At 32.2% G+C, this 26342-nt stretch overlaps 1 protein-coding gene across 1 annotated transcript in view; it reads right to left on the reverse strand.

The window, feature by feature from the left end:
- The window catches only part of LOC118182581 (voltage-dependent calcium channel subunit alpha-2/delta-3-like), a 223031-nt gene that overhangs the window by 101515 nt on the left and 95174 nt on the right, over window positions 1-26342 (reverse strand). Inside the window, exons 11-22 of the mRNA XM_085818633.1 lie at window positions 26198-26276; window positions 25591-25640; window positions 24020-24103; window positions 23046-23210; window positions 15345-15395; window positions 10460-10540; window positions 10210-10284; window positions 9954-10034; window positions 7391-7414; window positions 7219-7290; window positions 7030-7091; window positions 1263-1342 (exon numbers count right to left, since the gene is read on the reverse strand). Of these exons, the coding sequence (XP_085674759.1) occupies window positions 1263-1342; window positions 7030-7091; window positions 7219-7290; window positions 7391-7414; window positions 9954-10034; window positions 10210-10284; window positions 10460-10540; window positions 15345-15395; window positions 23046-23210; window positions 24020-24103; window positions 25591-25640; window positions 26198-26276 (904 nt within the window). The remainder of the gene's footprint in view (window positions 1-1262; window positions 1343-7029; window positions 7092-7218; window positions 7291-7390; window positions 7415-9953; window positions 10035-10209; window positions 10285-10459; window positions 10541-15344; window positions 15396-23045; window positions 23211-24019; window positions 24104-25590; window positions 25641-26197; window positions 26277-26342) is intronic.

The following is a 26342-nucleotide window of genomic DNA, read 5'->3' on the forward strand; positions in this document are numbered from 1 at the left end:
GATTTTCTCTTCCAGCTGGACTTTGTGGAGGGTGGATGGACAACCAACACAAGCCTTGTCTCCAAGGTTCTCGTCTTCACAAGAAAATCGGCTGAACCACTTTTGAGTAGTCCATTCACTCACTGATGTCCCTTTAAATGCGATGCACACTTTCTAGTGGTCTCTGCAGCTTCATTTCCTAATGTGTACTTGTAAAGCAAAATAAGCCACAAATTCTCCTTTTGCAATGGCATGTCCTTTCAAAGATTGTGCTTCCTACAAAACTAATAGCAAAATGTAGGATGCACTCGGCAACTGTCTACTGAATAAGGTTTGAAAGAAATATAAATACATGACATCATCAGAATGAATTTGACCACACTAATGTGCCAAAAGAAACTGCTCTCAAAAACCGTATGAACTTTCCTGTTAGCTGGTATATTAAATGTCAGATTATGATTTGAAGATTTTATGTTAATTTGTTTATGTATCTCTCAATTATTATTGCTAAATTACAATTATCTGAAAATGCACTGCAACGCTGGGCAGTATGCTCGCACCTGCGCCTGTGCAACTGTAGCCATGTGGTTGGTAATATTAGTGAGCATGGCCATTGGTGGCAAATGAGAAAGTCTACGTATCTGGCTTGATGAATGCCATGAGTTATAAATTTTATAATTGCGAGTTTTGAGATACTGTTTCATTAATAAAAGAAAGTTACAGTCTGCTTAGGTGTTACAAATTACTTTGAGAATAAATGCCTCTCTAAAAACTTTCAGGAAGCAGTCTGGATAAAATTTTAACTCATCATAATCATTTTATCAATAATAACAGTCAGCAGTCACCTATCACTTTCACAGCATATAACTGACTTTAATCTATTCCATAATGAACAAGTATTAAAGCATTCCAAAAAACTAAAAACTAAATCTGTTTTAAGTTTTATCATTTTCTGCAGAAGTAATTTTTCAACTTTATTCTCTTAGTATTGAATAAATATATTTTTACAAAAATGGTCATTAATTTTACAGTTGTTAACATTTTAAAAAAATGAATAAAATTATAATAAAAAATATTTCATACTTTGAACATACGAGATAGTAAAAATATGTGAAAAAAGTCTAAATGGAAAAAAGGAATTTATTGGAAACATTCTAAAACATAACAGCTGCTGGTAACAAAATAACACAAGTGATTAAAAATTAAATCTCTGCAAAGTTAATACATGATAATGATCATGAATACACTTTAAATTATACAGATTTCTATGTTGCTATACTTACAATCTTCACCTTTCCTCTTCACTTCCACTTGACCAACTACACGGTAACGCCCATAAGGCTCAGGGAGAGATACACCCAATCTGAAGAGAACAATACAATCTGTAACACATGGAAAACAGTAATAAACATTCATCAACAAAAAATTGTAACTAAAAGTTATTTTCCAGTATTTTATTCACAATTAACAAATTTTTTCATTGTTCTGAACATTTGAAATTTCTCTAATGATTTGAATGCTTCATTACAAAATATAATTTTCTACGGGTATTGCATACTAGAATCTTCTTGATTAAAAACACTTTAACAGGATTTCAATGAAATTGTATATTTTAAATGGTACTGGCAATGCTACATTACAGTAAAATACCTTTATGTATCAAAAAGCATAAATATACACTGTGCACTTTTTAGACAATTTAAAAATTAGTTTCATTAATTTTTATAATGCAATACAGTCAAAAGTCATTAATTCGGACACCCATAATCCGGAATGATCTATAATCTGAACCTCAAAGCTACAAATTTTCTGGGCATGCGCATAAGACTGTAGGAAAATATGACCTATTGTAACCCTTTTTCTGCATCATTTCTCCTCCTTGAAATCTTTCTAACTTTTACATAAGGCTTAGTTCTTATTTTAAAGGGATATAGTAGTTATTTCTACTTTGTTTTCCACTGCCACTGTTTGTATTAAGAACGGACTGTTCCAGCCTAATTAAGATGCAAAAACGAAACTTGATGTTACATCATCTGGAAAGCTGAGTTGTGCCGATAGCTGATTGATTGCCGTGAGATGACGTCATGTCTACTTCAGGTATAAGTATCTCGCGTAGCTCTCGCAATAGCTAGACTTAGTCACCGTGGTGGTGGGGTAGCGATATACATAAAGAACTCTCTCCAATTATGCATGATTAAGCAGTACAGAAATAATGGGCAAGAATATGTCACTGTCTCCGTGTTTCTTCCAGGTTATGGAAACACATATTTCACAGCCTTCTATAACCCACCCAGATACCCTTTAGAAGCTGAATTATTAAAGGACATATTATTCACAAATCTTCCTGTTATATTAGCAGGTGATTTTAATGCGAAACATGAGGAATGGAACTGTCGTAAAACAAACCCAAATGGAGAACAACTCTTTGAATTTATAAACAACGAACCTGTTTATTTCTTTGCGTCTGAGGAATACACTTATCTTGCACATGACCCGAACAGAGGGGACATTCTTGATCTACTACTTACCTCCGCTTCAATTCCAGTATATCTTGAAGTTGTTAATGATCTAAGCTCGGATCATTTACCTGTAATGGTCACACTTGGAATCCTAAAAGACAAAATGATGCAGGAGAAAAAGTTCACAGACTGGAAGCAGTATAATCTAATCTTAATTAATAGTACCTTCCTGAACACAGCTTTAAGAACCAAGCAGGACATAGACTTAGCTGTGCACCTGTTTACTAATAGTATCATTAATGCAGTCAATACTGCCACCAAGAGCATTTCCATTAAACAGACATCTGGCAGACTCCCCCCCCCCCCACACCAAAGATAAAATCACAGAAAGAAATAGATTAAGGAAAGCCTGGAATCGAACATGGAACCCAAGTACTAAAACGGAAATTAATAGACTGAATCGTGACATCAAGCAATCAATTCTTCAGCTCAGAAATGACCTTTGGGACGAGAAAATCATGAATTTTAATGAACCAGACAATGCTTTCTGGTCCTTTGTCAGAAATCTAAAAGGAAAGGCTGTAGCGAACAAACCACTTCACTTCAATAATTGCGTGGCTCTCACTAATAAAGAAAAAGCAAACGCCTTTGCAGAACATTTTGAAAATCAGTTTAAACTGAACGAGAGTCCTTGTGACATAGACTTCGCTTATGATGTAAGATACTGCATTAATGACTGGTTTACCTCACAGGAGTACTTAGAAGACAATCTGGAACTCACCTCTCCATGCAATAACCAACCTAGCGATCAAGAACTTACCGAAAAATTGTATTGCAAGATATGCCAGTATTTTAAATGCTTGCTTAACTATCAGATACTTTCCGCTTGGCTGGAAAAGAGCCAAAATGATTGTCTTACCTAAAGCCGGCAAGGTTATCACTTGCCCAGAAGGATTTAGACCTATTAGTTTGCTTCCCGTTTTGGGGAAAATTTTTGAACGCATCATTTATCATAGAATCCATCCATACTTAAAGAAACTACCAGAAGAACAGTTTGGTTTCTGAAAAACGCTTTCCACCATGAAACAATTGGTCAGACTTTCTAAGTTCATCGGCAGTGCATTACATAACAGACAAAATGTGGCTTTACTCATGCTAGACGTGGCTGAAGCTTTTGACCGCGTCTGGCACGAGGGTCTAATTTTCAAGCTCCGTTCCCTTGGCTTCAACAAAACTTTAACGTGTCTCATCTATTCATTCCTGAAAGGCAGAAGTTTTCATGTTTCTATTGAAAATGAGATATCTGAAGTCAAAGGAATTCACGCCGGTGTCCCGCAAGGGTCAATTTTAGGTCCGATCTTATATCTTTTCTTTGTGACTGACTTCCCTAAAACAGGCTTTAACTACAATTACTTCATTGGCTGTTATGCAGATGATACGGCACTTGCTGTAAAATCTATGTGTCCTAATCAAGCTGTCAGGAAACTTCAACAAAACATGCCGCAAATAGAATTTTGGTGTACCAAATGGCGTATTTCAATTAATGCAGATAAATCCAAGCTGCTCATTATCCGAAAGAAGAACTCTGCCACTGAAATCACGGAAAAGCTTAAACTATTTAATACAGAAGTTCCTAGAGTATGCAAGGCGAATTACCTTGGCGTTATTATTAATGATAAATTTTCCTGGAAGGATCACCTGACTCATATCAGGGGAAAAACACTAGGAGTCATTCAGAGTCTCAACCCACTTATTAACGAGCACTCTAAACTGGACTTAAGAAGAAAACGGCACTTATACATCTCTGTTATACGGCCAATCTTCACGTATGCTTCCCCTGCGTGAGCATCAGTTAGAGACAGGGACATATCTAATTTACAAATTACACAGAACAAGTTGTTGCGCACCGTCACGAATGCGCATTATTTTGTATCTAATAGGACTTCACACAAAGATATGAAAATTGAAACTGTCATAGAGCATCTTCATCGCCTAAACTCCAGCTTTTTCCAGAAAGCAGTTACATGCCCTCACATGACAAAATTACATGTATTTGACTACATTCCACTACCGGAAGATAAAGAGTTACGACCGCTGGCAGCCCACCTAGCCAGAGATCTGAACTTTCCTACATAAAGTAGAACATTCCTGTATATAGTTGTGCATATTGTATATAGCTTTTATGAATACTTTTCTTATTATTTCATCAAAACTTCTATATGATTTCTGATCTTCCAAACTGCATTTTTGTCACTGTAACTCTATATTTGCAAATGTATGCCTTTGAGAGTTTGTATTCTTACAAACTCATTCTGTCATGTTGTATACTTTCACTTAAAGACTCATTATTGCTTTACTTTGCACAGCTCCGTCTGCGGCGTGTCTTCTTGTCTGGCCTAATTCCTAGGCTTGCGGCATCTTGCTCGCCCCCCTTCTGCCTCACCTCATTCTCTTAACTCCTACCACGTCAGACTTCCTACCGTCATGTGCCTACTGGCTCTTCTCATGAGCTGGAAACAGCGCGCTACTCCAGCTATACTTTCATTTTGGTTCGCAATAGCTCGGTCAATTATATAGTCGAAGTCTTATTCCTTCTGGTTCCTGTTTCTTTGCTCCGTGGTGTGCCGTTCCAACCCCCATTGGAAGACGATATTGCGATGCATGCCAGCCAGCGACTAGTGCCATGATTCTGTACCGAAATATGACTTTTTCTGGATCCTGAAAAGCGACAACAACGTGAGTGACTGCTGTGGGCGGCATCCTGTTTTCATTAAGGCGGCATCTTCAACACAAGTGTTTTTCAGAATTAGCGGCGATGTTTTTTCAAGCTGTGATTTCTCGTGTGTAACTACAGTGAGCAGCTTTTTGCCAGTTTAAGTGTTCTCAAGGATTTAGTTTAATTTTTCAGGTGCCTTCTTGACCACAAAACATGGACTTATTGATAGTGAAGCAAATTTCAATTATAACCGTGTAGTTTCTGTTTAGTGATATGTTTTTCACATATTGAATGCCAGTATTTAGAGATCAGGTAAAATATTTACTGTGTCTTTAATAGCGTAATATTCTTTAAAGGAAAAACCCTTGGGTTTATTGAATGATCAACTAAGTGTAATTTTGGATAATAATTATGTTATACTCTAAGTTTCTGATATTGATTAAATTTATTCATTGTATTTTTATTTTTATACGTTGTTAATAAATTGGTTAAGTTTAAAACTTTTGTCTTCAATGTCTGCACAGTATATAACCTTAGGGAGCTTCTATTGCTACTTCTGCTAAATGTTTTTCTTTTTTTTTACAACTTTAAACTTTGCTTTTGCATCAAAGACCTTTACGACTGCGCATATGCGTGTGCACATGCGCATAATACGTTTATGCATGCGCGTTTAATGTATAACGGATAGTATAAGCTAAAATTATATGTTGCAGATTGCGTTGTTCCATAATCTTCGAATTACATCCGGCTTATTATTTTTTGCAGACTGTTAGAGCAATTTTATAAAAGTAAGCTTGAACTTTCGATTATGTCAAATAGAATTTCCGATATATATTTACTAATATGTAAAGGATCTACAAAGCGAAAGTATGTTTCGAAACTCATTAAACAAAAAGTGGAATTGCTGCAAAAAATGGATAAAGGCATATCCTTTGTTTCTCTAACCATTCCGAAATCTGTTTATCAATTTCACGCTGCTCTGCGGCGGGGAAGGGGGGGCATAAACGCCGCGGCGGGCAATGAATTGGAAGTTGATCTGTCAGCACTATCCTTATCTTCACGGCAGATGTTTTTATTTTATTTGGCTTATAATTCTTTACTAAATGTAGTATTTCATCTCGATGTACTCCGTCTTTGATATGATTTAAATCAAATTCCTCGTCATTATAATTCGCTTCCAATAGTGAAGAAAGTGACACAGAGGTTATTGAAAACGAAAAATTTCTATTGACAAATTAGTCGGTATTCTCGACACAGCAATTATAGGACTTGAACAGCGGAACTTTGTAACTGGACAAGAAATTATGTCTGTTTATAGAATTAAAGAGAAAGTATTATCACATAAAACGGAGCAACTTAAACAACTTACATTGAAAGAAATGTTTAATAAAGTAAACAAATAAATATTAAGCTTTGTTTTTTTGTAAATTTTGATACCCTTTAGATCATAATTATTCTTTGTTTCATAAATTATGGTTTCATATTTTTAATTTTATAATTTCTTCATGCCATCTTACCAGATTTAAACTGAGGATCTATAATCCGAAAAAATCGATAATCCGGAATCGCCAAAGTTCCGACGAGTCCGGATTAACGACTTTTGACTGTATATGAAACCATTGTTAACATGCATCAGTCCCCAGGAACCTGCCTTGGACTAAGCAAAATAAGCTTGTTTAGTATGCAGGTAAAATAAGAGTGTTAGTATGCAGTAAATTAATGACCGAGGAAACTAATAATTAATTGGAATATGTTAATGATGGAAAAAATATTTTACTTGGATTATTTAAATGATTGTCTGTGACATAAAATCTCAAATAATTAGTTGTCAAATAGCCGGGAGAAGAAGAGGGAAAAAAAAAAAAAAAAACTTACGAAAATGGAGTAGCATTTATAGGCCCATAGTAATAAGAATTAACTCTTGTAACAACTCTTCTCTGAAAAAATAATAAAAATATGCAATTATTTCAATAGAAAATGCATCTAAGTAACAGAGAAACTAGGGGAAAACATAAATTATTACTTAGTTGAATGTTTTGTAAAATTAAAAAATTGTATACTCACAAAATCATCAATTGGTATTTTTACAGGTATTTTCCCCCAGCCTATTTTTCTGTCCACCATGTAATTTCTAATCTGATGTGAAATATAATGAATAAAATCATTTTCAATTTCTTATACAATGGATATAATTATTGCAATTAATGTGTGAACATATTCAGAAATCAGAACTTACTGTTAATAACTGTTCATCAAATTCCTAAAATAAAAATAAAATATTTTAATTTAAAATAATTTTTATGAGAATTTAAACAACCTGTAATCTATTACTAGAAATAAAAGTTACTTTTCTTTCAAGGTATTGATTATATTTCATTTAATATGAACAACACTATGAAAATTCATTTTATGCAGGAAACGTTGAAATTCAGTTCAAATGAATAATATAAAAATTTAATAATTAGAAAATAAAAATTCAGAGAATATATAAGAATTATATTCAAAGAATTAGCATATAAGCAAGTAAACAAGTTTCAATGCTGATTCTTCACAATCAATAATTCAAAACCACATTAACTCTTCTCACGATGATTAAACTGATTTATGCCATAAAAGATAAAACTAGACAGCATACAGTAAAACTGGTTGACAGATATAAGAGCTTGACAAAAATACATTTATTAAACATGACATTTTTCAGCAATATTGTATATTTTGTTCTAACCAATTATTCTTAGTTTCAGAAACTTTCCTTTCCCTTCTGATTTCAATTTCCTGCCATAATGCAATTTAAATTATGTATATGTAAATCTAAGTGAATTTGGAAACAGTATTTAAGTAGCAAATTTTAAGAGTTTGAAGTAGGAGAGCTTGTTCTGAATTTATGCCATGTGGTTGAAAAGTAGCTTTGTAGTTGAATAGTTGGTGCTAACCACTTACTTTCGATTATACTGATAATTATACTGATATTCTAGGCTCAGCTTTGCTGTGTGCAGCCAGTTGAGAGGTTTAGAGAGAGTAGGAGCCAATTGTGTAGCTAAACTTCAATTTATTGTGATTATACATACCACTTCCTGTTCAAGTTACTTAGCCTTAAGTGGTGGTTAAACTGTGAGCACCGAGTGAGTGCATTTTCTGTTCCATTTACTTTAAATAAAAAGGTTGTTGTAACCTTCGTCTGCAGTCATCTGTTCTTTTAAGACATAGCGAGAATTCGCTACTTCGTTTTTCAGTAGGGTCTGCAGTTTATGTTCTCAAAACACACTAGAAGACGCTACAGTATAAACTAAACTAACCATTTTATTTTAAAAATAATTTTAATATAAAACTGAAAATTTGCAACATAATACCCTGTATTATACATAGAAGAAAAAATAGTAGAACAAAAATAAATAAATAAATAAATATTTCCACAAGAATGCTATTTATTTGCCTTAAAGAAGAATTAAAAAATATTTCAAAAATTAAATCACCATTCAAATGGATTGAATGAAAAATTAAAAACTTCCCATGCTATTGCATACTTGTAAAGTTTATAATCATGTTATGGAATAAATATCTTTAATTACAAATAAGACTTTATATGTGAGTAAAGGAATAACTTCAACTAAGCAGCAGAAAGTTTTACTTGACAGCAAAGCCTTTAAATGTAAATTGCAATAAATTGTTAGGCAGCACATTTTGAAAACTATTACAAAATCTCACACTTAACATTCCCAGATTACGTGAATTTCAATACTCAATTTTATTAAACTATTTGAAATGAAGATACTTATCAAAAACCTAGATGCTGATGCCATATTGAAGAATCAAAAGGCATATATGTTTAAAATGAAGCAAAAACCAAATGAAATATTCCAAACTGACACACTAAAAATCCTGTTTGAGCATTAGTAAGTAAACAGCTTTCACAGACTGCTCATCTTTGAATGCTCCCAATTTATTGATGCTTAAAAAAGTTTTTAGCATGTCAACGTAGAATATTTTTGTTTTTAACTTTAAATGAGAGAATTTGTACAATCAGGAAAAAAATTTAGATTTTGAACATTCTGAATACACAATTGGAAGATACTACAGCGGAATGGAAACAGAACAAAATAAAACTATATGTACTACACAAAAATGACAAGTTTATTTACAAATTAAGTTTAACTGGAACAAGTTGGCAATAATCTTTCAAAGTCCTAATTTTAATCCTAATACAACCTGCTTCAGCACATCTATACTACATTGCTGATGTCACTCTTTCCCTGCAATTTCTCTACACTGGCTGTAAACTTTCACCCAATCACTGTCCAGAACTCACAAAAGGAAACTGAGATTATAAATAAATCCAGCAGCTTAAATACACTTCACTTATTCCCCTGCTGTTGCCTGAATAAGCCACATCTCTTGCTTGCCTGTAGCACTATTGTTCAAAAATGTTAAAGCGTTTTTTATAAATTGTGGGGTGCAGTTTTCCTCGCTTCTGCTCTACCAAACAAAGACAATGGGAAAATCAAAGACATACATAAGGAGTTAATATGTAATTGAAAAAGTGCTTCAAGAGTGTCCGAGAATAAATTATAAGCTGAACTCGGCACATCTGTCTGCAACTCCATCATTTCATCTACTATGCAGCTAGCAGCATCAGGCTGTATCTCTCTTACAACCACCATCTCAGGTATGACTAAAAAAATGATTGTTTTGATCTTCTCTAGCCAACTCTCTACTAAGTTCTATTGACAAGAACACACACACACACACAGATTAAAATGTAATTTTATTATTCATAAAAGAAAAAAAAATGCCACACATACATAAAGTCCTGAATCTGTATCAACTAATTCAACCTCTGTCAAATCAACATTTCGGTAACCAGGTTTCAAAAGATCTTGAAACTGAAACAAGTTAAATGATTTAGTTAAGCATATGCAAAACAAATTTAGACAAACAAACAAACAAAAAATAATAATAATATAGAAATACAAAGTATACACGTAAAACTGCAGAAATAAAGTATCAATTATGTACAGAATTATATGAACATATACAAAAGAGCTATATGTAACTTACTAATGGTTGAAGATTTGGATGAAACAAAACATGGCCATTGTTTGTGATAGCAAAAGAATAGGCATTAACACCAAGCTGAAATAGAAAAGAAAATGAGTTGAATATATAAAGAGTAAAATAGTAATAATAAATTAAAATTAAGAAATTCCACATATTAAACGTCACACACGTAATTCTGCTTAATAAATTATTAACCATCTGTAGACTAGACATTAAGATGCAATGGATTTTACAAAAAATAGTGTATCACCTTATAAGCTCTTGTTAATTTTGTAATTTCTCGAATAGGAACATCTGTACCAGCAACTCCCAACAGAACCGCAGATTTCATCTAAATAAAAATAAGTGAAAAACTATAGTTTTATATTATGTGATGCAAAAATCCTATACAAATTTTGGTGCTTAAATATTTATGCAGCCACATTAATACGTCATAGGATTCAAAAGTTCTCAGACTGGGTTTATAACATAAACATATTTTGCAGTAGTGCGACTACGAGAACGTTTTTGTGTTACTACATTGTCCCCTTTTTCTAAAAGTGGTTTGTAGCAAATCGTGTGGTCAAAAGCACACGCTGACAGCTTTTTTTTTTTTTTTTGTAGACAGGCACATTTAGTAACTGCTGATATAAAGAAATGGCATCAGTACAGCAGAGAATCAATATCAAATTTTGTATTCACTTGGGAAAGAGTTCTATGGAGACTTTTGAAATGTTGAAGCATGTGTATGGAAGTGAAATGTTATCGATAATGCAAGCTTTTGAGTGACATCGTCATTTCAGAGAAGGCAGGGAAAGTGACGAAGACAATGAACGCTATGGCCGTCCTGTGACTTCACACACAGATGAAAACATCAAAAAGGTGTCTGTGGCGGTACATGCAAACAGGCAGAAAACAATTTGCCAAACAGCAGACCAATTGGGATATCAGAGGCCACATGTCAGCGGATACTGATTAAGGATCTTAACATGCATAGGGTGTGTCAACACATTGTTCCCCGAATGTTAAACGTAGACCTAAAGGGAATTCGAATGGAAATGGTGAGACATGATCTCGGCTGTTGACAAACAACTTTCCCAACTTGGCAGAATTGCTACCAGAGATGAGAAAATGTGTTTTTTTGTATGACCCACAAACCAAGAGAGCATCAGCAATGTGGAAATCACCACAATCTCCATAGAAGCAGAAATTTCACCAAGATTGCTCTAAAGGAAAGGTCATGGTAAAGGTATTATTTAATATCCAGGGCACTGTGCATCTGGAATTTATCCATGAAGAATGCACTGTGAACAAAGAACTCTACATTGAAATCCTATGTTGTTTGTGTGAGTCGATCTGGAAGAAGTGACCAAAAATGTGGGCTGAGTAGTCATGGGTGCTGTAGCATGAAAACGCTCCTGCTCACCGATACCTACTTGTCAATGACTTTCTTGCAAAAATAAAAACTGTTTTGCCTCATCTTCCTTACTCACCTGATCTCGTATTTCCTGTGTGTGTGTGTGATTATGGCAAAGCCTCAAGGGCTATCTGCTTAAGAGGAGGGATGCCTTCGTAGAGGACCTACTTGTCAATGACTTTCTTGCAAAAATAAAAACTGTTTTGCCTCATCTTAATTACTCACCTGATCTCGTATTTCCTGTGTGTGTGTGTGTGATTATGGCAAAGCCTCAAGGACTATCTGCCTAAGAGGAGGGATGCCTTCGTGGAGGACTTTCTAAGGGAAACTGGCTCGTATACACGTTACACATGGGGTAAACCACGAAAACGCCCATGCAAGCTTGCCCGTTCACGGGATTCGAACCTCGGACCGAACTACCAGTGTTCAGCGACTTTACTGCTCAGCCGCTGGTGGGCCTCTCATATTTCCTGATCTCACCTGATCTTCCTATTCCTAAACTGGCAAGGCACTTGCAGGGTCATCGATTTCTACCTCCAGATGAAGTTAAATGTGCGTCATAGGCTGAATAGGACATGGCCAAAAATGGATTCCAGACATGCTTCGATGAACTTTACAGCGTTGGCAACAGTGGGTTGTTGCACAAGGGTCTTATTTCGAGGGAGGATGTGTTTCTGGAATTTAATTCATAATATTTTTTATGTTATAGACTCAGTCCAGGAACTTTTGAATTCTACCTTGTAGAAGTCACCAAATTTTGAGATTCTGCCAAACTCTGACAACCGTATGCATAAACATTTTTCCGACAACCATACTCGTCCTTCAGTCAAGCAGTTTTACCATTCTAGCTGCTCAGATGGCATTATGGTTAGGGGAGGTAACTGTGGTGCAGAGGGCTTGGGTTAAATCCTGGAGAAGGCACGGATGTTTGTAAATGTACGAGTATAATGTCCTTGCGACATTGGGAGCACTCTAAATATATGGTGAGCCAAACGTCCTCTCAAGAGGTTGTGGTAGAGAAGGAGGGATGGGACACCTTCAGACCAGTCCCTCCAGTGTGCTCTTCATCAAAAATAGGGGTGGAACAGAGCAAAGTCATGCTGTTTCCTGTATGATGCTTAAGGCTCTTGCCAATGACAGGTGCAATTTTGCTCTCCTTGCCATGATGAATTTTGTGAGCTTGTTCTAATGTTACTATCAGACAAGTCAGATAAGCCACAACATTCCACCATTCTTGTATGTGTTCTTTTTGTTGCATACCAATTTATGTTTGTTGCATTTAAGTTCAGTGTGTCGCAATCATAGACACACTTAACTTTAAAATATAAACTTCTAGAATTTGCCAGCAATGGAAGAAACCATGATAAAATACACAATTTTATGAAAGAGAACAACGAGGAAATGCATTTCGCAGATAGGTGTTGTTGTCGAGGGTTGCAAAAAGAGGAGTCTCTGGAATTCTCTGACATTTTTAAAAGCAAAAACAGATCACTCTGTACTTTGGAAGAAGAATAGCACAAAAATATTACAGGAAGATTTGAAGAAGAATATATGTGTTTTATTTTTTAACATATCATATAATTCTTATTTAATAATTTTAATTTATATTTTAAAGTATGTTTCCTTTTCATGTGTTGATAGTGTTTACCGATGCATGATAAATTTATAATTTGGAAATCTTTCTTTTTTAAAAAAGAAAAGTTCTCATGGCTTTTTTTTTTTTCTGTAAAAAATCGCCAAATTGCGCCAAGGTGTTCCTTTAATATGTAAACACCAAAATGTTTTTTCATTTCTTGTGTATACAAAGAACTGAAACTTTAGAAAGATACATGCATGTAACTTTCATGTGAGTTACTTGTTTTTCAAAAGTTTCAGATTTCAAAACTTCATACTTAAATGTAGCGGCACCTTAGTCTATGTCATTAATGCATTTCAGATTCTTGGATGTATACCAAACAAACTAGTAAGAAATTTTTAATATGAAATAAATGAAAAATGATTAATCCATTCTTATAAAGTAATCCTATTGTTATTATAATGCTGTTTAATATTAAAATACAAATGCAACAGGTGAAATCTACACAAATGAAGTTCTGAATAAAGAATATAAAAATATAGAAATGAAAGTTCGGCACATGATACTGTACACAAATGTTTTTCTGCTATCAAGTAATTTATTGTAAGACTTGCAGACATTTGTTTACAGTTAGGCATATCAGATTTCTGCTATCAAGTTCTGTACATGATATTGTACATTATATTAAAAGCAATTTTTAACATGCTCTAACATCTCTGATCTGTGTTTGGTAATTGTTTTCATCTCTTTTGCAATGTTATCACAATCGTCACTGATTTAACAGCATGTATGCTTTTCACAATCATAGACACCATTGTACTCAGCATACAGTATGCAATTACCAGGTCTTGGATACAGAAATCCTCTTCATATTTTTCACCTCCATGATGATAATAACAGTTTTCTTTGATGCTTTAATCCTATCATCAAGTCTTCTAAAACACAATTTAAAATCTGCTTGTTTAGTATCAACAAGTGTACTGATTCCCATGGGCAGTCATAACAAGATCTTGAAAGAGGTAAACAAGTGTACTGCATTGCAGTCAGGTCTCATCAAATTCAAGTCATATTCCAAACGAATGCCGTACACTAAACAAGAATTTTTATGTCTAAACAGGACACGTACCAAACTGGACATATTTCAAAGCACACATATATCAAGGTATTAATGCACTAGTTTCAAGTTAATACCAAAGGCATAATATTATGGCTGCAAGAAACAATTATAATATATTGTCAAAAATAAAAGTGATTGCTAAACTACAAATACTTTATGAACTAACATTAAATTCTATATTTCAGTTATTGTATATAATTTGAGCTAAACTAAACAAACAAACCAATATAAAAATGGAAAATTGAAGAATTCTTGTGATTTGGAAACAAAATATATATTTAATCTTGATTTCCTTGTATTTGAAACAGATGCTTCGGTTCACAAAACACAATTTGACAGAAATAGCTAACTTCTGAAATAATTACATTCTTTTGTTCTAAAAGTATAAAATAAATCTAACGTTTTCAAAATTCAATAGTTCAACCAGTTTTAAAGTATTACATGAAATTAAATGTTACTTAAAAAGTCGGTGCTAAGAGTTTTTGATGCCTATTACAACCTCTACCATTTCTAAATTCTGCCACTCAGTACTAATAAAATTTTACTGCCCATAAAGGCTGCACAGGATGTACTAGCTTTGGTAGGAATCATAAAACTTAATGTCTTTCTAATGATATCAGCATAACTGTTTATTACATATTTAATGAAAATATAATGAAACAGAATCAAATAGTATATTAATTATAAAAAAAAATATTTACTTGTTTACTATTGCCATTTTATTCCATGTAATTAATGAAATAACGCTTTTAATTACCCTATTTGACGGCATATAAGACGCACCCTTATTTAGAAGGCCACACACATGTAGATGTAGAAAAAGTTATGTGTGTCTAGATCTTTATCCGGGCTAAAAATAGCATTCAGTATTGAAAGTTAACCTGTGTCCTTCACGTGTAAGACGCAGGTAACTTTTTTGAGACCAAATTTAGGAAAAAAAGTGAGTCTTATATGCCGTCAAATACGGTAACACTTATTAATAAGTGTAAAATTATTAATTGCATTTAGATATTTAATATATGAAGTATTTCAAGAATGAAACTCACATTTCTTGTGTCAAACACAGGTGTGGCAACAGTAGTCATTAATTGCAAAGGCTGCATGAAATAAATTTTACATAATAACTATAGTAATACATAAAAGTAATACATAAAATAAACGGTACTTAATAAATTCAACAATTTTATATTATAATAAATAATAATTTAACATTATAATAAATATAGTGCACTAAATTTTATATTAAATATATAAATTGATACATGTATATAAATTGATACATAATTAATTTTAAAAAGTGTATCATTTGGTCAGATAGAATACATAATTTATTCTTAGACAGTAATACTAAAACAATTTATGAAAAGTTAATTAAAAAGGAAGAGCATCATTTGGTTTAATGGAACATATAATTTATTCAAAATTTCTGAAATCATCAAAAAGGCAGTTTAGAGCATACACACCTCCTTCCTCCTATATCGACTACGAGGAATCTAAGTACCAACAATGAAATATCAACATAATGAAAGGCGTTGAGAAAAATGTCAGATATTTCCAAGTTAGGCAGCATGCAAATAAAAGTGAAACTTATCGAATAAAAATCAGTTTAGCATTGAGAAATTATACATACTTGATACTCATAACAGTACAGCCAATAAAATCTATTGCAATAAAACTCTTATACTATCAATATAAATATTTATTGCAGAGCTTATTTATTACACATCCAAAAGTTAAAATGTTTTAGTTTAATAAATAATAATACAGTTATAGGAGAAAATGTGCATAAATAAATACATACAAATCCAATTTGTAATGAATCCCCAGATATAATGAACAAACTTTTTAGTCCAACCCAATTTCCAAAACACTTAATGCTATTGTATACAGCTGCTGCAAACTTTTAGTTGTATAAAAATCAGATATAAAGAGCTTCGTGGGCAACAACTAAAATATTTTTACACTTTCCATAGTTTTTCCAAAACTTCTGGAATTTTTGACTGAAAAATTACTAGGTCTTAAAATATCCATGTTTAGAAGTTATAATCCACATTCCTTTGACATGATGATAGCACAAAAACCTTTACATTACTGTTATATTCCTCCACACTTTCCTCTGTGTTTTAAACTAAATCTATGAATAGCAAGTGTAGCCCAGTTTTTGAAAAACCAAGACATAAAATTAGTTCACTTGCATTAGGAGATTGTATTGAATGCACTGAGTCAAAGAACCACTGAATTAAAGAACTTAATGGATTAATTCAAGTTCTTTGATGGGCTATCAGATAGAGCTCTACTCAAGACTGATGCTATGATGGAAATTTTGAATTTGTTCATACTCAGGGAAAAAGGGAAATAATATTTATTCTTAAGTTTTCATGCTTGACACTTTTTTTTTCCAGTATATAAAACATTGCTCAAATTCTGTTTTCTGAATAGAGGAATATTTTTGATACTTTTGCAAGATGTTCTACATAAGGGCTCTTGCACCTCTGCTTTGCACGCATACACATTTGGGGGAAATGAACGCATTCTCATTGGATAAGATAGATTAGTCATGATATTATCTTAATTTTTTACATTTTCAAGAAAAATGAAACTTCTTGCAGTCTGGATTTCAAAGAGTTAAAATAACTATTTATTTGTAATAAATGTGTATTTTAGATGCAAATGTGTAATTAGAAAGGCAGGTCTGAACCATAACTTTTAAGCTAAATAATTTGTTGTAACTAATGGATAATGGAACTAAAAAGAAAAAAAAAAAAAAAAAAAAGACATTTAATAAACAAACAAAAGAAAATTAAAACAAACACATTAATAATCGCAAATAATAACATATACTTCTGAATATAAGCTGAGATAGCATTCTTTCTTCAGAAATTTACCTATAATTCAAAACCCATATATAAGCTGAATTAAAACATGTAACATTCAAACTTCTGACCATGAGGGTAAAAATGTTGCCAAGAAGGCAATTGGGTGGAATATTTTCCAATGATTCACTGTAAAATAAAATGCCAGATGCCAACAACTATGGTTTTAACTCTGGTAGCTTTATCAGAAGTTAGTACATTTATTTATCCATTTGTTGTTTTGTATACTATCTGTGGCATCTGTGCTACAGTTATTTTCATTTTGGTGATGACACAACAAACCAGTAGTACAAACAAAATAAAACTCATTTTAATAAAATGAATAATTTATTTCATTTCAAATTAATTTTCACCCCCTTAAACATAAGAGCTAGAAAAAGTGGTATATTTGGTGACTTATCACTTATGTTTAACTAACCAGAGAAGTACCTACATTTTTAGCGAGATTGGCAGATTCAAATATAAGCCAGTGCCCATCAATTAGCTTTAGAAAAAGCTGAAAAAATGTTCAGCTTACACACAGAAATATGCAGTAATTGTCAATTAATTCTTAACATTGTTTTTAATGTTAAAATTATTATTATTATTTTTAAAGATGTGAGAATGTTAATCAGCCTTTTGTGTGATTTATTAATTCTTGCACTCTATTATAAGATAAATTTTTTTTCATCTATAAAATTGGATAAAGGGAACTAAACTTTTGGCCACTTGTTGTTTGTAATAGCAAGGTTTGACTATTCTTCTCTTTTTGAATGAGTGGTTTTTATGAATATTTAAAAATAATTTACTTTTTAGATAATTTTCATTATTGTAACTTAAAATTGGTAATTTAATCATTTTATTTCAGATAGTTAATTGTAAAAATTCCTTCAAGGGAGATTTTAAAATAGCTTCTTATCTATCAATCATACTTGAATGAAAGAGAAAGAAGCATAGCATGTTTCTCTTCCTTTTTTTCAACCTCTATTTGGACATCTAGTTCATGGAAAACTCAAACTAACTATTTGATACTTTTAAATTTGATGGGAAGGCACTAGCCTGGGTTGAAGATTTTCTGAAGGGTAGATCTTTTTTTGTCATTTTTAATTAATCGTATTCTAGAGAATACAGACTAATACAGGGTCTGCCTCAGGGCCTTGTGATGAGTCCTTAATTATTCACATTATATTTGGAAGGAATTGAGGCAGTTATTATCCACAGAAAGTGAAATTGGACTATTTGCTGATAATCTAATTTTATGGAACTCTGGTGCAGATATTGGACTGGCTTATAATATCAATTCCACCCTTTCTGAAGTGGAAGTTTTTGCCATTCACCATAAAATACAATTTAACATTTCTAAATTTCTTGTGAGCTTTTTACCACTAATCGAAAATTACATTTATCATCTGTATAATATTATATTGAACCAGTCTTTATCATATATTAAACATCCCAAATATTTGAACTATATTTGATCCATAGTTGTTAAGTAATAAACATATTGAAAACCTGGTTTTGGCTAAGAAAAGACTTAACATCCTTAAGTATATATCTGGAACCGAGTGGGGGACGGATTCATCTACTCTCAAATCTACATATACGTCACTTCATAAGACCCATTATGGAGTATCGTTCAGAGGTTTACTTCTGTGCTTCTCCTACTAATTTGTCTAAACTTGAGCGTGTTCAGTTGAGTGCAGCACGACCAATTGCTACCTTATGCAACAGCTTTGATTGTGATATGCAACCATTAAATTTATGATGCAAAGCTAAACTGTCAAAATACTTTATTAAACTACACAGTTATGGTACTCATAACCATACATCTATACTTCTTCATGATTGGGTTTCTAATCAAAGATTAAAAAGAAATAGCCCTTTTTCTTGGTTTATCTCATGGGTTTAATAGATGCAACTGTTGACAGATACTCACCAAAGCTTGCTATCAACCCACTAGAAGGACTTCCTGGCATCTATTTTTCACACAAACCTAAACTCTAATACCTGCACCTCCCCTCAAAAAAAAAAAAAAAAAAAAAAAAAAAAAAAAAAAAAAAAAAGGATTATCTTTGGCATATTCCATAGGAAACTTTAAATGGCATGCCCTCTAATGCCCTACAGATTTTCACTGATGGCAGTACAAATGAACATGGGAATTGTGGTAATGGAATCTTCATTAGAATACCTATTAATAGCTTTAATTTTAAAACTAGAAACCCTGTTCACTGTTCTATTTTTCATTCTGAGCTTATAGCAATTGAGGAGGGTTTTAAGGCTGTATACACTTGCACTGCCTACATAGATATCTGGATTTTGACTAACAGTCACAGTCCTATCCAGCAGCTGCAAAACTAGCCTTGTATTGGTGATAAACCTTCACTCTCTATTTTGGCTTTAGTACAAAAACTCTCCTCCCATCATGATGTACATCTGCAATGGATCCCTTCAAATATTGGCCTCAGCGGTAATGAAATGGCTGATGCCCTGGTTAATGATGGCACTTTAATGACTTAATATTTCTCATTAGTTAAAGCAAAATTTTATGATTTCTATGATATGATAAATGACCAAGAAATAACACTCTGACCTTTTTGGAAATCTGCTCGAGAGTTAAAGCTACTGTTGCCTCTTCCTGGCATTCTCCTCCAGCTCATGATTGGTACTCTGGCAGGCAGCCAGTAGATGCTATTGTTTTTCGGGGTAATCGTGCTCATCAGATTACTTTGATGAGGCTCCTAAGCGAACACTTGAAATGCCTTAAATTTCACCAGGTAAATAAGATCTACCACATTGGCAAGAAATGTAATGCTGATCATTTCACTCCTGGACATCTTCTCACCTGTTTGGGACTTGTAAAAGAGGCCCTATTGAAAAGACCTACCTTCGTATTAGAAATATTGACAGTTCTTGGAATCATGCATCTGCTCTAGCCTAATGGCTAACCAATTAAGATCAGTAACAACAAAACAATAAAACTTTTGTTTTTTTAAAAAAAATTCCACATAGCCCAGCATTTTTTACTCTATTGTTAATGCCCCTATACTGGTTTAAAATATCTCCATTTTAAATCCCATTCTGCTATTTAAAAAGCCTACAAGAAATCTGAAATGATATTCAGCATAATGAACATAGACCATTGCTAAAATATTTAAAGAAGCTTCATCATGCAAATTTTATGGAACATTATTATACTGATTATCAGAATTTTTTTACATTGATCTTTTGACACTTCATTGAAAACAAAATGCATACAAGAACAAGATATCAATAATTATATATAAATGGTAGAAAACTACAGTTTTTGAGCATTCATATATATTTCTCATTAGTTAAAGCAAAATTTTATGATTTCTATGATATAAAAAATGACCAAGAAATAACAAAGGCAAGGAATAACTAAAACCCTGTAAAAATTTATATTAATTATATAATAAAGAACAAAAATAAAGTTGAATTCTATTAAAAAGCAAAAATTTGATTTTATATTTATGAAGGGATTGCACAATTTCACAAAGAATAGAAGAAAATATATAATGACCATGATTTTTCACTAATGTTTCTTATTTGGAACAAAAAGTTTCCTTAATGTATCTTCGATGAGTAGAAAAACCTTTTTCACAAATGCAATCCCAGGTACTTAACATATGGCATTAAAAACATCTTTTAGTAATTATAATAAAGGTCAGCGTATTTTATTATGTTAATTAAATACATTGTTAAAATAAAATTAAGTTCTAAATTATTAAGAAATGTATTTATTGATTTTTTAAATTCCAATGTTAAGAAATTACAGGTTAAATTAATTTGAAAGATGTTTTAAATATCTTTGTTTTTGACAAATGGCAAAATTCTGAGAACTGGTTAAGCATATGATAGTGCAGAAAATAAATTACAGATCTTATGTCTTGTGCAATGATACTGCTTACTAAAACAATGGGATGATATAGTCACGCTAGCATAAATATGACAGGGAAAAACAATTTAAAAACATTTCTAAAGCCACAAAAGGGGAAGGGTTAAGATAAAATTTTGAATGCATGAAAAGTAAGACTAGAAAAAGATCCTTTAATATTTAACATGAAGCCACAGTTCTATCTAAACAGTATTATGGGCAAACCAGTATGCTGGGGTCATTAAAATGACAACCACTCACAGAAATGAATTTTAAATGGGTAAGCATGGGGCTAAATGCCCATCAGGCCCATGCATTAAGATAGTCTTGTATGGGAAAGAGGAAACTAAAAAATGTTTTATAACAAACTCTGGAATACATATATATCAACATATTTCTATCAGGAATTTAAAAAAAAAAAAAAAAAAAAATGCATATCCTTCACAAAAAGGATTTAAATATTTACTCAGGCTGTATTAGTATTTTCAGCACTGCCAAATTAATCAGATAAATTATATAGCATTTTATGTTATATGAATGTGGCAAAGCATATGAAGGCTATGTGCTAAGGATAGAGATGCCTTTATGGAGGACTTTCTGAGAAAAACTGTTTGTATTCACATTATGAACCATGAAATCAATCATGTAGCCAGCCTATTTGCCAGTGATCAAACCTGGTTTGAGCTCTCAGCAATTGGCACATTTCAGATATAAGCATCAGAAGCATCCAAGTTTATAAACATCCCAGACAAAATACTGCAAAATCAGAATTTTATTTAATGTAATATATGATTAAATCATCATGTTCCCTGATCACAACTTGGATCTTGCAATGCATGGCTTTGAAATGTGGAGATTACCTTTACACTGATTTTTGTCCACTAGCCTATCAATCTGGTTGTAAATTCTGCTATTGTCTGTAGATGGGTAACACTTTTTGTAACAGCAGATTCCAAAGTATCCCAAATTTTCTCAATTACATTATGATCAATGGATTATTTAGCTAAATGAAATATGGCACATCAACTTCATGCTCTGCAACAGCTTTCAACACATCTGACTCAACATATGGTACAACTAGTCTTAGTAAATAGGTTTGGATAGACAGGATATCTCCAATTTTCATCTTAGCGTTGACTTAAACCCAATGGTCCAACACCAGAGTTGCTGACTGTTCCCTTCCTTCTATAGAAACTACCACACTTGCACTCATGAGTGGAATATATCTTTGGAGACAGTCTAGATTATATGCCTCTCTATCCTCCTGGTGATGCAGTAACATGCATCATCGGAATACAAACAGAAGAGTGATGCATCTGATCATATGCATATTGCAAATCATTTGCAGTTCAATATTGATATATTTTAGCACATTGCAGTCTCTTTTACTTTTAGGCTGTTGCAATCTAAGGATGTTCCAAAGTAGCAGAATAATTCCATGCAATAAAGCTCTCAGTGCAGGATGTGCTCAGAAATAGGCAGCCCAGCAGCAATTTATTATTACTGGTCCCTGTTTCGGAACTGATCAGAAATAACCATGCCAACAATCCCTCAGGGATAATATCATTCTTTAGTCAACACTACATTTCTTAGAACTGTTTGTTCAGGACAAATACCTCTCCTTATGCATAGAGGATGCTGTCAGATAAAAGAATGCTGAAATTGCTGCAACGTTGTCGCCATGTTCCCAGCCAAACATTATGGCTGTGCTCTCACAATTGGTGATGCCTTATTTGCCAGCCTTTCCAGCTTTACAATGCTCACTGATATCAAAGATTTGCTATACATTTAAGAGTACTCTATAACTTACTTCCTGTTCAAAGATGTGAGGTGCATGATTGAAACTTGCTCTTAAAATGCAGGTTGCAATACATGCTGATTTCATAGAATTTTGTCTGGTGTGTTTAAGCAAAAATTTAATTGCGTAATAACAAAATATACTCAAAATAAATAAAATCTACTTCAGTCTAAAATACTTTAGCGAGTATTTAAAAACTAACCCTTATTTCTTTATGTTCTCGTATAGGTTCTGGTGTACTACCAGGATCATCAGGTTCATCATCTTCTTGTGAAGCAAACCACATTTCACGCCGCATTGCATTAAGTTTATGACGAATACGCTCAAATTCCCTATCCTCCCATTCTGCTAGAGTCAAATCAGTCGCCTATATTTCATTCAATGTTGCCCAGAATTAAAAAAAAATTATATAACTTATAAATAAATATATAAAAAAAAAGCAAATAAAAGAAAACGCTAACTAAATAACATATTGTATTTTAAAATTCAATAATTTGCAAACAATAAACAAAAGTCTGATATGGATAAATAAGTAAAATAATAAAAATAACGCCTGTAGCTTTAAAAATAAATTAAAAATTATAAGTTTTTTAATTACAATTCATTATATAAATTAAAAAATTTTATTTTTAAAACTGTGAATTAGGTATTTTTAATATGATTAAATTGTTCTTTAATATAATTGCATAAGTAACAGCATATTAATAAGAAATAACAAATAATTGTTCTGCAAAGACTGTATGTTATAACATCCATTCTACAAAGATTCTGTATACCCCTAAAAGTTCATTAGATATCCTAGGCTCCTATACACTTCAGCATTTAATTTTTCGTCTAGAATAGTTACAGAAATACATACAAAATCTGAAAATCTTTAATTTTTCAAAAAACTCTAAATACAAACTGTCTTCACACACACTTGTATATACTAAAATTTTGCATTCACATACATCTAACTGGAAAAGAAACAAAAATTAGGCTTTGACTAATTTTACATTCTAATTCTGATTATTCTTGCCACATTAACAAGATATTAAATAAAACCCATTAACTAATACAAATAACATCAATTCATACAAGCAATTTTCAAATAACTGCAAAATATAGTATTACTAGCAATCGAATAATATCTGGGAAATTTCTAATGAATAACTTGTGAGCAAAATTATTACTAACAGGAACATCAGCATAAACAGATGTCCATACAAATGGTCGTGCACGAGAAAGTACAATAGGTCTGCTCATAACAGGAATGTATTTCTGCAAAATATTTTATAAATGCATATGAATAACATAATAAATAAACACAAAATATGACACTAAAGCAATATAAAGAGATATACAAGAATAGTTTTTATCAATAATTCAGTGATGAAATAATTGCACTATTAAATCTACCACTTTTAAAGAAAACGTTACTCTTAATAAATGAATAAATATAATAATTTTAAGTTATGAATTGAATCACTAAACATACTAGGAAGGATTCTATTTAACTGAGTTAATTTACTGTATAATTTCATATGAAACAGCATCTGGTAATCAGATTCTAGTCTTATACTCAAAGGAACATTTCTACATTGGTGGCTAAGGTAAAAGGCGAATCAGGAGAGTATGACAATTACTCTTCTTACATAAGGTTTCAATAGGACTGAAAGAAATTAATCTTATATTAATAAATTATATAATATTTATATTAATAATATTATCAATATAGCCATCATAGCTTAGAAATTAACATTGAAATGAGAGAAAATATTTTAAAAAATTTACGAAGGGTGATAAAAAAATAATGGAAAATGATTTATTAATCTTGAAACACAAGTATATTAGGCAGAGTTTATCTCGATAGGGTCTTTTCAAAACAGTCATCATTAATTGCTATACATTTGGCCGCATATGCCTCCCACTCCTGGAACATGGACTAGAACTTATCTTTTGGCATCATGGTTAAAACCCCTTCTGTTTTAAAAATGACCATTGATGAATTGAAACAGTGGCTTCAAACCTCTGATTTTAGACAAGGGAATGAAACAATACCATAGAGCTAGGTCTGGTATATATTCAGAGAGAAGCATAAACTAATTTTTTTTTCAGTCGCACATTGGAAACATAAGAGAGTGTATTATCCTAGTGTAAATGCCAAGCAGATGCTTACATTCCAGCTGATTTTTGTTGGGCATTCTCAAATAGGTTCTTCAGAAATGCAACAGAATATTATGGAAAGTATCAATTATATATTCAAGCATTGCATGTTGTTCCATTATATATAAAAAAAAAAAAAATAGCCATTTCTTCTCCCAAATGTAACAGCCTTCTCTGAAATTTAATTGTTTTATTTGATTATGGCATAAGACACAACAGCTGTCTGTCTACTCTAAGGATGCCTTCATGGAAGACTTCTTATTAACTTATTATTATACTTATTATCTTAGAAGAATTTCTTATTAACAAACTCAGCGGCTTCAAAGCAAGCAATGGAAACACTTATGGGGAAAAAAAATTATCTTCAGTGTGCAAGATGGTATATCGAAAATTCTAAAGATATGCTCTTTTTAAATTCTGGGATATTGCTGTTGAATTGAATTTTATGGTTTAAGTGCAAAGAACATGATATTTAATACATGAAAGTAACATACAAATCGTTAAAAAAAGGGCTCTTTAAACGTAATATAAAATCTGAAAGTTTACAGAATTTTATTTTATTTATTTATTTTGCCAAGCTATGTATTATAAGTTTTATTTACCTGCACTTTATCCCGCACTTCAGATAAAGTTGCCATATGAGTATAATAACCTGTTAAAAAAGAAATATTTCCAAATATATGTATATATATATATAATATTGGGTGGAGGAGAGAAATAAAAGATTCACACCAATAACAATAAAAATAACATCACAGATTGATGGAAATAGTTGAAAATTTACTATTCACATACTTTTTTAAACATTCAATTTTTGAGATTTTGCACTGAAACCACATCTTTTTCAGCTTAAATATTTATTACTGACTTCATTTGATACTGTTTTGATAATTAGACTACTGAATGACTTCAGTGTGTGGTAAAGACTGAGAACTTAAAGAATTGAAATTTTATATATTTCAGGCTAAAAAGTATTACATTTAAAAATGGCATTTTCACATATTGAAAACAGAAGTTTCCAGACAATATTTATGAGTTTAGCTTCTCTGAAATATCTATAAAACCTTTATTTTTGAAAATCTCTTAAAAAAAGAGTTTACTAGAGGGAAGCTCATTTATTCATTTATTTGTTTGGCATAATAGAAGTCACAGACAGTCTGAAAATTACATTTTCAAATCTTCTTATATATTATAAATAGTACATAATACCTTTATTAGCACAAGCCATCCAGTTAACTTCATGAGTTTCTGTGACTTCCTTACCAATAAGATATGTAAAAACACGCACCTGAGAAAAGAAAGAATATTAGAACTACAAAGTAAAATTAGTTAAGGAATAATATAATTCATTTTA

This window comes from Stegodyphus dumicola, chromosome 6 (genome assembly GCF_044657685.1).
Source record: "Stegodyphus dumicola isolate Sdum_Otavi_A_Nest chromosome 6, ASM4465768v1".
NCBI classification, from domain to species: domain Eukaryota; kingdom Metazoa; phylum Arthropoda; class Arachnida; order Araneae; family Eresidae; genus Stegodyphus; species Stegodyphus dumicola.